The 21,543-nt window shown below is 43.3% G+C and overlaps 1 protein-coding gene across 7 annotated transcripts in view; it reads right to left on the reverse strand.

The window, feature by feature from the left end:
- DYRK1A (dual specificity tyrosine phosphorylation regulated kinase 1A) overlaps positions 1 to 21,543 on the reverse strand; it is a 133,931-nt gene that overhangs the window by 71,311 nt on the left and 41,077 nt on the right. For 5 of the 7 annotated variants that reach the window (XM_058661631.1, XM_058661629.1, XM_058661634.1 and 2 more), the window contains exon 2: positions 12,812 to 12,897. The exons of the other annotated variants lie outside the window; for them this stretch is intronic. In XM_058661631.1, the coding sequence (XP_058517614.1) occupies positions 12,812 to 12,821 (10 nt within the window). In that variant the 5' untranslated portion in view covers positions 12,822 to 12,897. The remainder of the gene's footprint in view (positions 1 to 12,811; positions 12,898 to 21,543) is intronic. 7 annotated transcript variants of the gene reach the window in all.

Here is a 21,543-nt window from a genome sequence, read left to right on the forward strand (position 1 = left end):
ACAGGCGAACACAGGCGAACACAGGTGAGCACAGGAGAGCACAGAGAACACAGGTGAACACAGGTGAGCATGGTGAGCATGGTGAGCACAGGTGAGCACAGGTGAACACAGGTGAACACAGGAGAGCACAGGTGAACACAGGTGAACACAGGTGAACACAGGTGAACACAGGTGAGCACAGAGAACACAGGTGAACACAGGTGAACACAGGTGAGCACAGAGAACACAGGTGAGCACAGGTGAACACAGGCGAACACAGGTGAAAACAGGTGAGCACAGAGAACACAGGTGAACACAGGTGAACACAGGCGAACACAGGTGAACACAGGTGAGCACAGGTGAACACAAGAGAGCACAGGTGAGCACAAGTGAGCACAGGTGAGCACAGGTGAACATGGTGAGCACAGGTGAACACAGTGCCTGCCAAGAGGCCCAAGTCACAGAAGCAGGGACGGAGGGATGCATGTCGACTTCCAGAAGACCATCTACACCCACGGACATCACAGTTAAGACAGCAGAGCCAGCTCGTTCACAAATAAGACACCCCAGGTCAGCCACATTTGCAGCAGTGCTTGGAAAGTCCCCATTTAACACCAACGCAAACGCAAACAGCGCATCTCGGACTTCAGTTTCATAAACTGAAGGTGGGTCTTCAAGCCAAAATATCCAGCATACCGGCAGATCAAACATGCACATTCATATCCTCCATAATATCCACCATTAAAGAATAACAAAGTAAAATGAAGTAAAGCAGGGGCTGCAGAAAGGATCATTACAGTAATGGAAAATAACTCAGACAGACACAGAGCTGAAAGCTGGCACCAAAAATCATAGCCGATGTGGTCTGTGAGATTCTAGGTGGGAAAGGAAAACAGAATGGCTTATCACCAAGTAACTGCTGCATGGTCATCTCCACTCTTCTAGAAAGTATCGACTGCGCTGTTTCCCAGCCATTCAATCACAGATGAACAGTCACCCCAGGCCAAGGCCAAACATCATCCCTCTGCATATATTAACCTACTAGCCTAAGTAGGGTAAAACAACAACAGCAACATTGTGTCTACCCGATAAAGCCTCTTCAACCTAGCAATGAAGCCAGAGGTGCTGTCTTCTGCCACAGTCCATTCACAGGCTAAATGGGCCTGTCAGTCAACACATCTCACCTGCAGACATCTAATCTGTCTTTTAACTTGGGAGGGAAGAAAAGATGGCAAAGGAGTTCTGGCTCTAGAGTTGGTGATAAGTATCAGTTGGTGAACTGATACTTATTATTAAAATGCAGTATTATTAAAATATGCTGGAAGAAGCCAACAGCCATGACAAGGTCTAAGAGATGTAAAGAATTCAAGTTATACAATTAAATAATTTTAAAATACTACATTGCACTGTCCCATTAGCACTAGCTCCCTATGACTGGAATAAATTTAGTCACATAGTATCACATCTCCTTCTCCAAGGTGCTACAGTACTATGTGTTCTTCTGTGTGGCTTCCACCTTTAATGGGAAAAAAGTTGGAAGAACTGTGTCTCGTTCACTATTGTTCTCAGAGCTAATACTTCTAAATAAATTCTGAATTATCTTCTATTTCTAACATAAACTAGTGTAATTATATGAATAATTATATACACTCATTTAACTTTAAATTTCATTTTTTATTTGAAAAGTACAGAGAAATGAAGAGATCTTCCACCTACTGGTTTCCCCACCAGCCCCCCACTTCCTCCAAAGGCCAGGGCTCAGCAGGGCGGAACCCGGTAGGTCTCTCAGGGGAGTGGAATGGGCCAGCTTTCCCAGTCTCCATCCACTGTTCCTTGGGATGTGAGTCAACAAGGCAGATGAGACATGGACTAATCAGAACCTTATCATACTAGTGTAATATTCTCAATCACTGGTTTCACAAGGCCATAAAAACCATTTTTATAAAACTTGTCTGCAGTAATACTGATACACATATTCTTGTTTTGCTTTCTAAATTTCATAAGGACCTGGCGTGGCAGCCTAGCAGCTAAAGTCCTCACCTTACACGTGCAGGAATCCAATACAGGAGTCAGTGTCCCTGTGGCCCCACTCCCCACCCAGCTCACTGCTTGTGATCTGGGAAAGCAGCTGAGAATTGCCCAAAGCCTTGGGACCCTGCACCCACAATGGAGATCCAGAAGAAGCTCCTGGCTGCTGGCTTCAGATCGGCTCAGCACCGGCTGTTGCAGCCACTTGGGGAATGAATCAGCTGACGGAAGATCTTCTCATCTCTCCTCCTCTCTGTATATCTGACTTGGCAATTTAAAAAAAAATCTTTTAAAAAAAATCTCATGCAGGAGAGAACATGCAGTATTTGTCTCTCCGACCCTGGCTTATCTTAATGTTGAGTTTATTTTTGTACAGAAGTGATATATTTCTTCACTTACCAGTCGTCCTTAACTTCTCTCAGCAATATTTTATACTTGTTAATGTACTGTACATCTCTTCCTCAGACTTATTTGTTTCATATTTTTTATATTATTGTAAATAGTACTGGTTATATTTGACTTTCCATTTTTCAGTTACTCTGACACAAACACAACTGATTACTGAGTGAAATGTTATATCCCAAACTGTCTAAATTAACTAATCACAGTAAATTTCTTGTAGATACTGTATGATTTTTTAAAAGTGATTAGCTCATCTATCAATAATGTAATTTTTGTTGTTGTGTCTTAAAAGAGGAAAAATGTAGTAGTCAGGCCTAGAAATAGGTGCTGCAATACAGAATGTGGGTATCCCAAGAAAAATCACCCCTACACTAAACACAACCCACTTCCATATTTTTAAAAGACTACAGGATATAAGGGCCCAGACCAAATTAAAGAAACACCACAAGGTAGTCCAATATAAACTCGTAAAAAGAGAGTATTGGGAAAGTCAGATATCACAATTTTTAAGATGCTATTTCACATAATTCAAACTTGAAATAATGGTAACTTTCTGGGCCAGCTTGTGCTCAACTTCCACGTGCCACATCCCCTGTGGGCACCAGTTCACGTCCTAGCTGCTCCACTTCCCACCCAGCTCCCTGCTTGTGGCCTGGGAAAGCAGCAGTGGACGGCCTCCACCTAAGTCAGAGATATGAAGGAAGCTTCTAGCTCCTGGCTTTGGGTCACCTCACTCCAAGCATTGTGGCCATCTGGGGAGTGACCCAGCAAATGGGAGGTCTGTCTGTCTCTCCCTGTAGCCCTGCCTTTCCGACAAGAATAAAGCAAATCTCAAGAAAAAAAATAGGCAGTTTTGACATTAAGCTTCTAGTTTTAGTTTTCCTTGTGCAGAAGCAAAACGAACTCAAAACTTTTTTTGAACAATAGCCAGCCTATTCATTTTCTAAAAAGAGCATGACCAACTTACTCCTAGAACCAAAGAATTTCATGTCACTTGAATCTATCATCAATATATAATCTGCACAATTCCAAGCTGCCTATCCAAGAACACATGTTCCTTCTTGAAACACTGATTTCCCAGTCGGGGGTGGGAATTTGGGGGGATCCCCAATCCTACATAATTGCACCATAAAAGTCAAAACAGAAAAAAATGAATGAATGAATGAATGAATGAACGAATAAATAAAGAAAGAAAAGAAAAAAGAAAAGAAATACTGATTTCCACACACATTCTATAAAAGTTCATACTGGTAAGATTATCAAAGATTATATCAAGCAAAAACAAATTATTTGTGAATCCATCAGGAAACTGCTTGAAAGACGAAATATACTACATAACACAAAGGCTATTTAACACCATCAGATTCTTGTTTGAGAGGATGACACATTCATTACACTAGTAAGACCTTCCACCTACAAGCTAAACCTCATGCAGAGCCCTGAAGGGTCCACTGCTCGGAGTCCTGCTTGGCAAGTTGAGGCTCCACAATGGAACCCACAGCTTCACTCACCAGCCCTGGCTCCTGACTCACGTCTTGTTCTAATGCAGGCCCCGGGAGGCAGCAGGGGGGGCTCAAGGAGCTGGGCTCATGCCACCCACAGGGGAGAACCATACTGAGCTCCAGCTCCCACCGTAAGCCCTCCTCGCTGGGTCCTGAACCACTAGATGCGGTAGTCTCTATTCATATTCTTCTCTCTCTCTCTCTCTCTCTCTAAGTACACAAAAATTTAAAATAAATATTAAATGAAGAAAATTAAGACAAGTACAAACAGGGAAAGCTGTATCAACAACATTTAAAAATAGTAAATCGGGGCCAACAACATGGCACAGTGAGCTAAGGCTCTGCCTGTGGGCACTGGCACCCCATAAGAGCATTGGTCTAAGTCCCAGCCTCTCAACTTCACATCCAGCTCCCTGATAATGGCCTAGAAAAGCAACTGAGAATGGCTCAAGTGCTTAGGCCCCTGCACCCACTTGGGAGACCGAGAAGAAGCTCCTGGCTTAGCTCAGATCTGGCACTGTGGTTATTTGGGGAGTAAACTAGTAGACAGGAGAAGACCTCTTTCAATATCCCTCCTTCTCTCTATAACTGCCCTTAGAATAAAAATAAATAATTTTTTTTTAAGGGAAGCAGGCCTGGCACAAAGGCTCAGCAGCTAAATCTTGCCTGCGCCAGGATCCCGGTATGGGCACCAGTTCATATCCTGGCTGATCCACCTGCTCCACTTCCCACCCAGCTCCCTGCTTGTGGCCTGGGAAAGCAGTGGAGGATGGCCCAAAGCCTTGGGACCCTGCACCAGCGTGGGAGACCTGGAGGACCCTGACTCCTGGCTTCAAAGTGGCTCAGCTCTGGCCACTGCAGTCACTTAGCGAGTGAACCAGCGGACGGAAGATGGCTCTCCATCTCCCCTCCACTCTGTAATCTTACTTTCCAATAAAAATTAAATCTTTACAGAAAATTAGAAAAAAACAAAAGGAGTAGTGAGTTCCACTCCTGTCAATCAGGGTATTATCTCACCGATATCATCAAGAATGAGTTAACGCACACAAACCACTGGGAACAGTCCTTAGCATATAAGAAGGATTCATTTAAGAACTCCTAGTATTTAAAAAAATAAAATTCAAGAAAACTAGATGTGAAAGGATGTTCACAAAAGAACAGAGTAAAAAATCTAGTAATATTCAATGCCATTAATAGTCAAAATAGAAATTTAAATATTGATAAGCTTCACAAAAAGGCAAACATTTTAAAATTCAAGATTGTAGAGTATAGAAAAACTGACAGAGCTAGTATTAACACAATTGTATTTTTTTAAATAGCTGAAAATATTAAATGTCCTAAAAGCAAACATATTCTTTAACTCAACAAATTCTACACATTAGACCTAAGACAGTGCATTCAAGATAACCACCAAGACAGCATCCCCCGCGGGCTCAGGTGGAGGACCCGCTGCCACTGGTCGGCCTGGGAAAGCAGGCCATGGGTCCCTCCATCCTCAGCTCTGGGATCAGACCAGCACAGCTATGGTCGTCACTGCCATCTGGGGAGTCCACCGAGCATGAGGGATTTCTGTGTCACTCCTTGTTTTTCTCTCTGACTTTCAAATAAATTAAATCTTTCCAAAAAAAGGCCTGTCCTCAAGCAGGAAAAAAAAAGACAAACTACAAACATGTCATATTTATTTAATGTGAAAACTTTAGCATTTCAGGTATCTTTCAATAAAATATTATGCTACTAATTCATACAAAAATGGATTCTACAAGTGTATCAACTCAAGTGAATGAATATGGTAAACAAATGCTAACTTTTGAGTTAGCTTGGTTCCCAGAAGCACTTCATGGTGGTCACATTTGTTTCCTATTAGCCAAGTTCCTATAAATCCTTCTGAATAAATCCAGATCTACATCACTGGCCACAAAGCAATGGCCAAGAAACAGAAAAATCAGCATAATTCCAATACCTACTAGATAGAAAAGTTCATAAGCACAAACGTCAAATTACGCAAATAAGAAATGAATTTTAACTTGAATGTAAGTCTGGCAACGCAGGCAGAACAAATAAAATTTGAGACATTAACACATAATTTGCAAAGACATACCGGTTTCTCAAATGGAAATCTAAGAAAATGTAGCTCCCAACTTGCATAAATTACACAGGAGCAACTGGAAGAGACGATACGTCAAGCCTCTCTAGGGGCCTGTGCCACACACCACATGTTAAACAGACTAGGACATTTCCATTATTCTGCTTATTACCATTTCCTACACGAAGAACTGGAAACTTGGAGCTTTGTACCTCTGTTTCATACTCATAATTAATCCCTTCTAGTTTCCTTTTCTAAGAAATCTAACTTGTGTGCAATTTCTATATCCTTCGTATATACATAAAACTAGAATTGATTCCCTAACTTAAGAACACTAAAACGTGGCCTTTTCTCCTCTCCCTCCCAGCTCCCTCAGCATCTGACTGGACAGCTAGGAAGTAGTGTGCACCCTTACTCGGCCTTTGCTGTTCACACTCCATCCAGACACCCACTCCAAAGACAACATCCCTATGACCTGGTTGTCATCCCCTGCCATCAGGACCCCTGCAGTCCTTCCGACTGCCTGAGGATGGCCCTCTGCTGGTCCCTTGTCAGTGTCTGGGTCTGTGGGGATAATGGTGCTCACCCAGCCTTGTCAGACATGACCAGTTCTTGATTTTACCACTTTATTTCTGTTTCTAAGGAAATATGACAAATGAAAGTCCCCACTGTCATCTTCCTCCAATCAGACACTTGTAGAAATAGTTTAAAAGTATCCTGAAAATCTAAACTAGTGAATATAAATCTACTCGAGTCTGATAAAGGAATGAAAGCTGAAGAAACTGGTTAACCTCAGTTTCCCATGATTTTCTGATAAATATAAAATGTTCTCTTATATGATAAATATATTCATTACTCAGATTATATATATTATCAATTACTTAAATTAGAAACTTACTAGAAATAAGAAACTAACAGAAATTGAAAACACTGAGGAACTTTTAAAACCAACTTATCAAACTCAGTAGAACAAGCTGTTTGGGGGCACTTGTTCTGTCAGCTTGTAGAGGTACCAGGTGCAATGCTGAGGCCTTCCTGTGTCCCATAACTTTGCTAGACAGACCAGGGTACACAGTGAGCATAAAGTCACAATCTCCCACCTTGACAAGCTTATCGGACAAGTGGGGACCTAAAAGCCTGTACAATTGCCATGAAAGCACCTACAGGAAGGAAACAACCCTAGCAGGGGAAGATGTACTCAGCCGCTCGCAGGCACTGGAATTTCTTCCTCCGCTGAATATACCCAACTGCTTTCACAGTTGTCAAACAGAACTCTTCTTTCTGCCATTACTATTCAATGCTAAGACACAAAGCACGCAGGGGACCCACCCAGCCCACGGACCATGTTACTCCCTCAAAATCACTCAGTCTGGCCCTGCTAAGGCATACACAGGCATCACTCAAAAGTCAATAAATCAGTATCATGCCAAGTTTTTGGTTTTTTTCCCTTGTATTTTATTTTTAATTTTATGGTACAATTTCATAGACTCTGGGATTTCAAGGTTAAAGTTTTCTAAGATCCACGAATTATGTTCTAAGTAGACAAATGGCCAAAGGCAGAAAATGCTTTCCCGCTCCTGACAGATCCTTACACTGTGACTAAGAGCAAGGCACAGAACACCACACAGCTTTGTCAAAGTTAGCTGAGGCTTCAAACTCTTCAGGCTCTATGAGCCAAAGCTTGCACTCCTAGGAAATAACTTACCACAAGCCAAACATAAAGTTAAAGCAGATCACTACCGACAGCACGTGATGCAAGATCAATGGTAATGCTAGATAGATACTGCACGTTTCTGATAACAGAAATATTTACACTGCCAGTCACAGACAGACATAACATGGATTCTACTACACCACTGGACACTCGGGATGATCTCAACCAGGAATAATGGATAAAATACAAATAGAAGGCAACTGCTATAAAGCAGTGGGCTTAGTACTACCTGCATTTACCCGAGGCAAAAAGGAAAACTATGAGAGCAATATAACCCTCTAGACTCTATCACTCATCAAGAAAAGAAAACTCTGTAAACTAAATCAGTCAGAGTAAACTCCAACAGTAAATGAGAGAGTAAATGAAAGGCACAACGAGAAGACCAGGAACACGGGGTCGGGCTCAGAACAATCCCCAAGGCCAGCCACTGGCCACAGGGACCGAAGGAGGAGAACCACCGACTACCCAGGAATCTTCAGACAGCTAATTCTTCCTGACTTCACAGATTACATGCCTATGATCACTGGAATCTAACTGTTCAGTAAACATATTCTGTAATCACTCAACATATAAAATTTTTCATCCTGGCACACGCACTGTGCTGTAGTAGCTTCACCGTCCCCTGCACTGCTGGCCTGCCATACGTGCCTTGGAAAGCAGCAGAGAACAGTACCACAGCGTGGCCCTGCAGTCACGTGGGGCACTCGGAACAAGCCCCTGGCTAACATCTGGCCCACGGCTGACTGCTGCAGTCATCTGAGCAATGACCCAGAAGGTAGAAGACCTATGTCTCTCCCCTACTCCTCTTCCAAAAAAGTAAGTCACTTTTTTTTTTAAAGATTTATTCATTTTATTACAGCCAGATATACACAGAGGAGGAGAGACAGAGAGGAAGATCTTCCATCCGATGATTCACTCCCCAAGTGAGCTGCAACGGGCCGATGCGCGCCGATCCAAAGCCGGGAACCTGGAACCTCTTCCGGGTCTCCCACGCCGGTACAGGGTCCCAAAGCATTGGGCCGTCCTCGACTGCTTTCCCAGGCCACAAGCAGGGAGCTGGATGGGAAGTGGAGCTGCCGGGATCAGAACCGGCGCCCATATGGGATCCCGGGGCTTTCAAGGCGAGGACTTTAGCCGCTAGGCCACGCCGCCGGGCCCCAAAAATAAATCACTTTTAAAAAATTGTCCCATATTTTTAAATGAGTTAAGGGAATTTAAAATTAGACTACCACAAAAGTTTAAAGTCAACTATACAAACAAAACATGATAAAAATAAAATGAAGAAATGAGCACATTTAATCTTATACATTTATTCACCCTCAAAAAAATTAGACTTGCATGTTCCAAAACTATTTCAAGTCTTGAACTGACCACCATAACATTTTTTCATATCATTTTTTAATGTGTTTACTGAAGTCCATTTTAACAAAACAAAAAAAAGTGTTATCAATTGCTGAATCCAAGTAGTGTTCCCCAAGTAATGTTCCACAGGATTTTTTAAGGAATTATTTATGTGAAAGATAGAAAGAGAGAGGGAGAGACAGAGCGACGAAGAGCCTCCATTCCCCTCGCTCACTCCCCAGGTGGATCCAACACGGGCGCTGGGCCAGGCCAGGAGCTCTGACTAAGGTTCCTGCACATACTGGCCTCTCCCACTGCTTTTCCCAGGTGCGTTAGCAGCAACTTGCATGGAGGGGGACAGCCAGGAGTTGAACTGGCATCCACGTGGCATGCCTACGACACCGGCTTTACCTGCTACTCCACTAAGCTGGCCCCCCTGACATAAACGGGTACAAATCAAACATAGAAGAGAAGGAAGGCTCCTTAAATCAAATAAATTCTTTAAAATGTTGGCTTAAAAGCAGATTTCTTCAAACAAAAGTCTATGTTAATCTACACGGTACTGTCTAAGGCAGTGCTTTTTCCAAATGCAATCTCAGAAATTGGTGATTTTACACTTTAAAGAAACTGAATTTGGCTGCTTCTAGGTTTCCAGGATGCTGGTCTGCTTGGGTAGAATGGTGTCACACACCAACATGGACAGAGGGTTAGGGAGGGCAGTGTGGCAGCCACATTCCATAGATAGTTACTGAAGGGCCTGAAGGGCAGCTCTCAGGGCAGAGGGTGGGACCCAAAGCGTCGGTACCAAGAGCCCCGGGCAGGGCGGCCATTCAGCAGGTGGGTCCAGCAGCTTTTGCATGAACACCTGGCATCATCCACTGACCCACACGGCCTGCTCCAAAGGCACACAACCCTGCCTCCTCCAGAGCAGAGCCTCGTGACAGCACCTCCACACTACACGGATGCTTGGTAGCTGCGATTTTGTTTTACAAATTCAACACAAAACAAATCTATTTTATTCTTGTTCTAATTATGCTGAAAATTACGAAACAATGGCCTTTAAGTTAAATGCATCCACGAACAACTACACACACACGTCCTAGAGACACATCAAAGTTGGGCTTCAACATCACATTCAGAAAACATCCATTCTACTATCAATACTAGTTTTATAGAGGCATAACTGGCGAATTAAAACTGCACATATTAAAGACATACAATTGTTTTTGCTACTTAAATATACTATGATTACCAGAATGGCGCTAATTAACATATCTGTCACCTCACAGAATTCCCATTTAAAAATCTCTGTATTATTAAGCGTTGGATTTTTCAAAAAGGTGAGTGCTGGCTTCAATGATCTTTCCAAAACTTCAGCCGCAAGAATGACACTCTAGAAAAGAGTGAGTTATCACCACAGCTAATACCAGGAACAACGCCCAGAGCAGACCAGGCTCCTGGATGGCAGAACGTTCACTGGAAAATATGCATACATGTTCCAGAAATAACCATTAGCAAGGTATCCTTAGCACCTTTTATCTGTCAGGTGAAGAATAATAAATTGGTGCATAGTAATATAAGAGCAAACCACTGCATTAATTAATGATTGTGAAAGCTGTTAATTTTAGAGTCAAAACCAATGATTAACCTCCAAACTGTTGGAAAGGGAAATACACTAACAGCCAATATATACATAAGAGTTGGGGGTTTTTTCTTAGGTTAGTTTTTCCTTTGAAAACCGATGTATGTGGATAACTTTCAAGGGAAACGAGGCCAAGCAAGAACCTTCATGTCGCTCATCTTGTAGAGCTGCTTTGTTCTACCACTCAGAAAAGCAACTGCTCAACTTGTTCTTTAGTTCTGTCATTTCAAGGAGGCAAGCAGCCTCTCCACAAAAAGAACCATCTGATAAACTGTCACATCCTGTGAGGAAAAACAGAAACTTCGCTACCTCAGAATCTCATGAGTGAACATCTCCAAAATCAGTAACATGCATCTATGAGATACAAAAAACAACCAACGAAACCAAAAAAACCCACCTTTGTTCCTCCACTGATCTCGGCAGAGCCCACGTGCAGCGGAGTGCCCGAGGAGCACCGCAGGGGCAGACAGGGCTAATAAAGGGCTCCTGCACCCAAGGGTCAACCACACAACATCTGACAACAGAAAGTCCTTCAGTTCTAGAAACGTTTCTGCAGATACCCTCACGTCCTTCCCTATGGCCGTGACAGGGTGCTCAACTGAACACACAGACTGCAACGATCAGCTGCTCCATCACTGTGCATCAGGCACCCCTGTGACATGTGCAAGTCTGTGTACCTGAGCACACCTGTAAGACGCATTCAACAACCGTGGACTTAGAACTGCCAGAGGCTCACAAGTGGCAACTCCTATATGATATCCAATTTATAAATACTAAGCTCAAGCGCATTTCTTCATACCAACTGGCATACACGAAACAGTATTTTAAAAGCACTTAGTCAAAAGTAATTTTTTCCTTTTAAAAAAATCCAAATCACCAAAAATCAAAATTAACCACAAACCATTAACAGCTATACCACTAATGTAACTAGTTACCTATTTAAGGTTTATATAATTCTTTTGCCTTTAAAAACTACACAGGTTTGGGGCCCAGCGGCGTGGCCTAGCAGCTAAGGTCCTCGCCTTGAAAGCCCCGGGATCCCATATGGGCGCCGGTTCTAATCCCGGCAGCTCCACTTCCCATCCAGCTCCCTGCTTGTGGCCTGGGAAAGCAGTCAAGGACGGCCCAATGCATTGGGACACTGCACCTGCGTGGGAGACCCGGAAGAGGTTCCAGGTTCCCGGCATCGGATCGGCGCTCATCGGCCTGTTGCGGCTCACTTGGGGAGTGAATCATCAGAAGGAAGATCTTCCTCTCTGTCTCTCCTCCTCTGTGTATATCTGGCTGTAATAAAATGAATAAATCTTTTTTTAAAAAAAAAAAAACTACACAGGTTTATAAATAGAACCAAATTAAACCTCCCACGACAACCTTTACAAACGTAACCGCTTGGGTTAACAGAACCTCACAGTCTGCCTAGCTGAAGAACATCAAAGATTACCACCAGCTCCCCCAATTTCAGGAGCTTGAACACTACCACAGATGGAATAACCTCCATCCTCTGTATATGAATAAGATCATCTCGATTTATTTTAAAAGGCAACCCAAACTCCTTCAAAAACATCTTTACACTGTAGCTCTTACATAAACACAAATGATCAAAGAAGCGAAGGGTAGGGAAAAAAGGAGACGAAAATAGGCAGAGAAGGAAGAGGTGAAGAAAAGAACAAAACCCCAGACCACGCTTTGTAAAGGAATCGTTCACGTGCGTATACTCTCCTTAACTCGGCTGTCAAGAGCCTCATTAAACAGCAAGTGACATCTAGTGCTATACAAAGGCTGTATTCTGATAGGAACCTGGGGAAGACATGAGTTCAATGGCAAAGGGGGAATACCCTATTTATTTTTATTATTAGAAACACTGCAATTCCCATTTAAGTATTATCCAACCTTTAAAAGGCTACAGTATTAGCAAGCACTGTGCTGTGTTTGTATTAACACGACTACAAACCGCCTCCCATCATTCTCAGTCTCAAAGTCAAGTCAAATATGCAAGAACGGCTGCGTTAATCTAGACAATCCCCCAGCAATCTAAGGACTGGAAAGCTCCCACAACCAAATGCACCAGCAGTCCCACACACCCTTAGCCATATTGTACTGTATTTCAAAACTTGAGTCACCTGTATGCATCGTCTTCTTTCAAGTCTCATATCATCCTGGTGGGGTGGGGGAAGGGAGGGAACAGTCCAGCGGCAAAACTAGAACACTGTGTGGAGAGAAACAGACGATGATAAGACACAGGGTACACTGAGGAACATCTACAGCTACAATCCCCCAAAACACATACAGAATGTTACATTTGCAAAATTAATGTACTAGCAATAACCCTACTTGAAAATGATTTTCACTAATCTTTATTCAAAGTCGACTATATATAAAATGTATTCAATTCTGAGGAGAAAGAAACTGTTTTAAAATTTGTCTACACCAATGAAAACTTTGAACACTTCTGGGTATCAATAAGCCTGGATATTCTACCACTCTATTTAATTCATCAGGGTGGGAAAGCTCCATTCTGCGAACATCACTGCATGGCCACTCACCAGGACTATGCCAGAGGTTAGCAAGCTGCTTCCCAGGAAACACAGCAGTCGAGGAAGGTACTGGAAGCCCAGTGCTGACACACCTCTCCCAGCCCACCCTCTAGGTTACGAGCACCTCTCCTCGCTCTTATTTAATCGGACTTCCCACTTACTACTGCCTAATAACCAGCCAACCCCGTTATGACCGATGACAGAGTGAAAGAGCAGAGACAGGAACAGTTTTAATCCTGGCTTACCTGGTTAAAGAGGTGAAGAGGAAAAAAAATATTTTTAAATTGATACTTTGGAATAAAAAGAATTTTTCAAATGAAACAATTGTGCTTCTTTTCACAAGATTCCCCCAACTAGCCAAATACACCTACTGATTGGAAAAGATGCCTGCTCTAGAACGCTGAAGGTCCCAGGCCCTCACCCATTCCAGATCCTCCAGACTGATTCTAAAAGGAACCATCTTCCTTTGTAAGTCCTTTGAACTCCCAATGCCTGTCACTCCGTAAATGACACATTCTGGCACTCCAATCATCCTGTTTATTAACACTTATTCCACTCCAACTCTGTTACTCAGGGTGCAAGTGACATTTTTTTCCCTCTATCATTTCATCTGAAGTAAACAGGTACTACTTCCTGGATACAAAGCATTACACAATCATCTTTTTACAAAAAGGATACAAAGTAAATACTAAAAAACAAAAGAGTCAAAGTCACACAAAACATCACAATCCCAAAGTTTGGTGGGAGAACTGCTCTTGGTACAAACTTTTGTATCTTTAGCAACAATTTACAAAAGTATCATCATTTTTAATGGCTACCTAGCGCTTGATTGTACGCATGTAGATGTATATTAAGCCAAGAATTATTTGGAGGATAGAAAGCTTGTTTCCTGTTGTTTCCTAACATCAGGGGTTTTTGCTTTAAAAAAAAAAAAATTATACGTTTTTATTGGAAAGGCAGATTTACAAAGAGAAGGGAGAGACAGAAAGAAAGATCTTCCATCCACTAGTTCACTCCCCCACGTGACCAAAACAGCTAGAGCTGAACCAATCAAAAACCAGGAACCAGGCGCTTCTTCTGGGTCTCCCACCTGGGTGCAGGATCCCAAGGCTTTGAGCCATCCTCCACTGCTTTCCCAGGCCACAGGTAGGGAGCCAGAAGGGAAATGGAGCAGACAGGATAAGAACCAGCATCCATATGGGATCTCAGTGCATGCCAGGCAAGGACTTTTGCCACTAGGTTACTGCACCAGACCCCTAACATCATTTTTGAACCTGGTAGCCTGCTTCTAAACAGGAATTTAGAATAATTGATATGAACACAAAATAGTCATCAGGATTTTTTTTCAATCTCTTGTACTGATATGTTGCTTACAAATCGTTTTATTGCTGACATAAAATGTTCAATCTTTCATTTTTAAAATTTTCATTTATTTATGTAAGAGACAGAGAGAGAGAGCAAGCTTCCATTACTTGCTCACCTTCCCAAATACTCCAGTGGCGGGGTGCAGCGCAGGACAGAGCCAGCGCCACAAACTCAACCCACGTCTGCAAATGGGCAGCAAGAGCACAGCACGCTGGGCCCACATCACGCCCTCCTGGGAGGAGCAGCAGCAGCAGGCAGGAGCCAGACACAATGCTCAAATCCTAGCCCTCAGACCTGAAACATGGGCATCAGAACCAGTACCTGAACTCACAGGCTCCCCACTGCTGCATGCTCAAACTTGATATTATTTAAATTGACTGACACCCTCTAGGTTCTCTGGGAACCACGCAGGATTCCAATCTGTGCTTGATGCTCAGTACTTCAATGTACATACGTACTCCCTAAGCAATGGGCCACAGAAACATCAAGCAGCCCAGGAAGACTGTTTACCCAGCACCCTCCTGGCCCTCCTCCTAATTGCTTTCTAAAAGGCGTGTTGGAAGATCGCCCTGCTGTGCCCTTTCTGCCAGCACCAGCTTTCTTAAACAGGACTAATGTATAACATATACACATATACACTGCTTAATATACACTATTGTATATAACTAACTTAATCAGTGCATGCACACATCTAGCTGGTCCTATGTACTTTTACAGGAATACAATAATATAATTTTATGAATCACTGCTTTTAATTGTCTCTACATTTCAAAAACAGAAAAATCATGAGGCTTAGAAACAATAAAATATATACATATTATTAACAGCATATGTTTTCTCTTACAAGTCCAATGCTAAGAAAACCAAAGAAGTTCAGGTCTACTAAATTTGTTACTTGCTGTCAAACTTACACGGAAAAATATTACCTCTTTAAAAGTTATTAACATGCATGGTAGACATTTAGTGCAGTTGTTAAAATGTTGCTTAGAAACCTGCATGTCTGGCTTTGAGCTCCAGCTTCTTGTTGAAGCACACCCCGGGAGGCAGCAGGTGACGGCCTAAGGACTTGGGTTCCTGCCACCACATGGAAGGTCTGGCTGAGTTCCTGGCCCCGGAACTGCACCTGGCCTGGTCTCAGCTGTTTCAGACATTTGGGAAATGACTCAAGAGTCAGAAGATTTCTGTCTCTCTGTCCTTTAAAAACAGAAGAAGAAACCTAGAAGCAGCAACATGTTCTTAAATTCCTAAAACGAATGTCCCTATATTTTGGCAAACCAGTTCCTTTCTCCTTCATTTTTATCCCTAACCTCAGAAGTTATTTCTATTCCTTCCTCCTCTATTATTTCTCTGTACATATTTCTCTCCAAAAGAAATATCTTCAAAGGTTTATTGTACATTTAAGAATTCTGAGCTCAGGCCCGGCATGGTAGTCCAGTGGCTAAAGTCCTTGCCTGGCATGCACCAGGATCCAATATGGGCACTACTTCAGTTCATGTCCCTGTGGACCAAATTCCCATCCAGCTCCCTGCTTGTGGCCTGGGAAAGTAGTCCAGGAAGGCCCAAGGCCTTGGGACCCTGCACCTGCGTTGGAGAGCCCAAGGGGGCTACTGGCTTTGGATTGGCTCAGTTCCCGCCATTACAGCAACTATCAGTGGACAGAAGATCTTCCTCTCTGTCTCTCCTCCTCTCTGTATATCTGACTTTCCAATACACTAAATCTTAAAAAAAAATTCTGAGCCCCTTTTCTTGCCCTCACTCCCACTCTTGCTCCTGTTCCCAAGCTGCTGGAGGCCACCTCCCAACTCACCATGCCTCAGGTGCATTTGGGCTAACTTGCCACCTCCACTCCTGCAGCAACTCTAACAGATTATCTACTCTAAACGGTCTTCCCAATTTTCGGGATGCCTCCCCCATTCCACTGTGTTCCATGTCCACTTAATCACTGTGGTCTAGTTCTTCATTCCATCCTTGTTATTACAGATGCTTTCCAGAATTTAGTATACCACCTAGGCTTGTTTAAGAGCTCCCAAAACTGGATTAGACTCCACTTCAAAGATCCCGACTCTGGAAGTATGAAAAGGACACAAAAAGATTTCAAAACCTCCAGAGAATTCCTCCAGACAAGCAGGTTTGGGAAGTACTGAGTTCTAAGCCATCTTCACTGCTTGCTTCACTCCACGCACCTGTCAGTACTATACCTAGCTTCCTGAGCCTGGATTTAACCCCTCCATAGTTTAACAACAAATGACTAAGTGTTATTGTTATGAACTCAGAATTTAACACAGCATTCCAGAAAAATGAGTATAACCTCACTTTACCCCAATGATCAAGTCAGTTCCCCTATGTAAAATCTACCCATTGCTTACCTAAGGCTTAACTATCTTCATCACTCCGTTCTTTTCGCTATCAATGATTTCTGTAAACTACCTTATATATACACTCTGTTGATGAGAAGTGGTACCAGGTCTCATGCTCCTTTTATAGCATAATACATGTTCCACAAAGATTGACACTGTGGAGTAAACACCAAGAAAAGATGCGTCTTGTACACAAGAAGTGGATTATAACACCAGTACACAGATACCACATGATACCTGATTTTAAGAAAAACAGTTATGTGCAGAAAAACCAAGCAGAATAGCCACCTCTGCAGAAAGGAGCTGCACAAAATTGCTACACCATTTTCTACACCTTCTAAAATGAACATATACTTGAACGGTCTATAAACTAGAGTTTCACTGATCAATAAAACCTGTAAATGTGTATAAACTGCTTATTTGCTAATGTCAACATTTCCACATTTATACTTTAAATCCCACTGCTATCAATAAACTGAATATTCAGCTTCTGAAAACAAGTCAATACACATGAACACAACCTCTAGCCGTGCAGGTGGGGCTCTGCCTCCTTGGCTGGGGTAGCTCAGTGCCTGGGGCCGGCATCCTGATACAATGGGGGCAGCCACTGTCTGCTCTGAGTAACCGAGAGCCCTACTGCTCCACTTCAGACACAGCGCCCTGCTGACGTGCCCAGGAGGCAGCAGAGGACGGCCGCATCACTGAGTTCGCTCTGCCATCCCGGGGGGCAGCCCCCATGATGTTCTAGGCTCCATAACCCTGGCCACTGCAGCCAGCTGAGGGGCAAACAAAGCAACGCTGGACATGTCTCTCCTTCCCTCTAACTCTGCCTTTCCAGTAACTTTGTTAGGAAAAAAAAAAAAACAACAAATTATATACTAAGTTCCTTCATGCTAACTTAGAATCTTATTGTATCCTAAATAGTAGTTATAAAATACTTTCCTCCTACAAAAATGTATTCCACCACTTTGGGGGAACATCAAGACTCTTGATCTCCCGTCTCAAATCTTTCTAACCAATTCCCTGTTTTTCAGGTTCTAACCCAGTCTGTACACAGCATACTGACAGCCACACATACTTGGGCAAACATGATTATCCCAATAACTTTCCAATCTTCATTTAAACTACTCAAGCCTGTATCACTGACTGGTGTTTCATTTTAGTCTAGTCTCCAGCTGAATCTGTACTTTCAGAAATCCATTTTTGGGGCCAGAGTTGTAATATTGCAGGGAAAGCCACCAGAATTCTTGGGATACCAGAATCCCATACGGGCGCCCGTTCAAACCCCGGGTGCTTCAGGGGTCTAGTGCAGCTCCCTGCTTATGGGCTGGGAAAAGCAACACAAGGTGATCCAGCACTTGCGCCCCTGAACCCACAGGCAGACCCAGATGAACCTCTTGGCTCCTGGCCTAAGCCTGGCCCAGCTCCAGCCTTTACATAGCCATTTGGGGAGTGAACCAGCAGACTGTTTTCTGTCTTTCAAATAAGTAAATATTTCAAAATTTAACTTTAGTGATATAAAATCTGTATTTTAAAAACTATCATTGGGTCTGGTGCAGTAGCCTAGTGGCCCAAGTCTTTGCCTGGCATGTGCCAGGATCCCATATGTGCGCCAGTTCATGTCCCACTGCTCCACTTCCCATCCAGCTCCCTGCTTGTGACCTGGGAAAGCGGTTGAGGACAGACCAAAGCCTTGGGACCCTGCACCACCATGGGAGATCTGGAGGAAGCTCCTGGCTCCTGGCTTCAGATTAGCTCAGTTCTGGCCATTGCAGCTACTTGCGGAGTCAACCAGCAGATGGAGATCTTTCTCTGTCTCTCCTCCTCTCTGTTAATCTGACTTTCCAATAAAAATGGATAAATCTTTCTAAAAAGTTATCATTAAAAATAATTTGGAGGCAGACATGTGGCACATAGAAGCAGCTTGGGGACCGCCACATCACTTGCTGGAGTGCCTGGGCTCAGGGCTAAGGTTCCATCCCAGCCTTTGCTGCAGCTCACCCTGAAAGGGGAGGGGAAAGCAGTTGGTCCCTTCCACTCAAATGCAAGACTTGGATGAAGCTTTGAGCTTCTGGTTTAGGACCATTACAGACCTGGCTGTTGAAGACAAATGAAGCATGAACCAGCAAGTGAAATACTGAACTCCACCTTTCTCTCTTCACCCCCCACCACCGTGTGTGTGTGTGTGTGTGCGTGTGTGTGTGACACTCTGCCTTTCAAGTAAATAAAAGTAATTACACTTTTTTGAATCAGAAATAATACAAATACCATAAAGGCATATGCATATGAAAAACTACATTTTTCATAAATATGAATTTTATGAAAAATTATGTAAGAAAATTTAGCTTAAGATCATAAAAATCTAGCTATATAACTATGACAATAGCTACTAATTACTTTCAATCTTTAAAACTCCAAGTAAAAAGTTCATCACAACCTTTTTCTACAAAGATTAGTTAACATTCTGCCACCAGCCACAGAACAGAGCCTCATGTTGCTTGGAGCGGCTGACTTCGAGTCCAGGGCACAGAGCGCCTGCGCGCAGAGCACCTGTCACGCTGACCGCCCGCACAGCAGGCTCCAGCCAACTGAAGCTGGCTTCCTCAGCACCTCCGCAGTCTGTATTTCTACCTGCTCCGCCTTGTCAGCCTTTCTCCCCTCAGATATCTACTCCAGCGGCAACGGACACAAAGTCTCAGTCCCAAAACACCACTTTGTTACTCAAACTCTTCCTTGAGCACTCCTGATCCGTTTCTGTCCGTGGATACCAAGCTCCCATAGTAGGAAAAGTCCTGTTACAGATGAAATCACAATCAAGTCAACTTACCTCCTAAAACATCTAATCTAGCTTATATTTCAAGATGAAATAAGAAACAAACAAGGTGTCACCCACAGTATACAAACAAATTTCTTGCAGTTTAGCTTACACCTCAATCAAATACAAGTAACACAAAAGTCTTTGCTACACAGTGTATTTGCTATGAGGGCTATAAACATTTTCTTGATTATCCATACAAACACCGATAATCAGAGAAAGCCTGCCCTCAGTGCTGGGCCCACACGGAGTCCCGGTCTCCGGGCTCTGGTCTGGCCCAGCCCGCAGCTGTGGCTACTTGGAGAGTAAATCCGCCGAGGGGAGATCACCTTCTCTGCCCTCTTTCTCTCTAACACTGCTTTTCAAACACAAATGAATAAAATAAGTAAGTGCCCCCCCCCCCCCCGAAAAAATACAGCCATCTTCTGACTAGAAGTAAGTGAGCTATTTGGCAAAAGCAGTTAATTGCAAGAAGCTTAAAGATTCAGGGACATTTTATCACAGAACTTAAAAAGATACCATGACTGAGCCGAAACTGCAGGATTTTCTGTGTGTGCTTCTGCTCTGGGAAAACAGGAAAATATTTCTCATGAAATGTTGCTTTTAATTAAATCACTAACAAAAATTACCTATTCAAGCTTTCACTTGAGACATTTCTTTAAGGAGCACTCACAACACTAACAAAGGTAAATTTTTCATGCGCAAAGTCAGCTTGTGAGTAAAATCCCCTTCTGCCTATAATCAGCCTCCTTTAAAGGAACAAGGCGGCCCAGCCAGCCCAAAGCCCAGAGCCCAGAGCCCAGAGCCACGGCAGACAGACCCCACTTCAGGGGAACAACACCGCCCAGGGCCCAGGGCCACCAGCACAGACCCCCAGGGCCCAAGGCCACAGCACAGACCCCCAGGGCCCAAGGCCACAGCACAGACTCCACTGCTACCTGCACTGGGACATTCTCTAGTAACTCCTGGAAGTTTTAACTTTCCCCACCTTCTGTTTGCTACACAAAGTTACATCTGATTTCTTATTTTCTCATTCAATACAAAATACATACAATCTAATGGATTACTTATACAAGAACATAGAACTTAAGCAGATTTAGAAACAAACCATTTGCATTCATTTCACTCAAACCAATCCTTTACTAGACGCGAAAACTGTGGTCTAGAGGCCACCAGGCTTGTTTGTCTTACTGCTGAGTGTATGAAAGTAATAAGGGAAAAGCACTGCGGCACAGGGGGTCAAGCTGAAGATGATGAATGCCGGCTGCTCCACTCAGACCCAGCTCCCTGCTAAGGCAACCAGGGAGGGCAGTGGAAGATGGCCCACACTTCGGCCTCTGTTACCTACATGGGACACTGGGATAGAGTCACTGGCTCCAAGTCTTCTCAGCCCCGGCTGTTGCAGGGCAGTAAACCAGTGGACAGCTGGCTACAGCTGGCTACAGCTGGCTACAGCTGGCTAGCTAGCCCACACTCTCACACACTCGCTCTCACTCTCTCTGAAATACAATACACACACATTTAGATGCCATGTCAACAAAGGCAAGGTAGCTTTACAAAAAAAGTGATAAAGATCAACTATCAAAACCATGATAAAACTAAAATAGATGCCATTTTAACTTAGCATCAAATTATAATGCTACACAGATGTATTAATATATACATTTGGCAAAAACATAAGCACATACACAAAAGTTACAATGTACCAGGAGACATGTGGAAAGGTAACAGCGCAGTGCACAGGGCAGTACAGCTGGTCACAGGAGGGGGCTGCACAGAGG

The sequence above is a fragment of the Ochotona princeps genome, chromosome 3 (genome assembly GCF_030435755.1).
Source record: "Ochotona princeps isolate mOchPri1 chromosome 3, mOchPri1.hap1, whole genome shotgun sequence".
NCBI classification, from domain to species: domain Eukaryota; kingdom Metazoa; phylum Chordata; class Mammalia; order Lagomorpha; family Ochotonidae; genus Ochotona; species Ochotona princeps.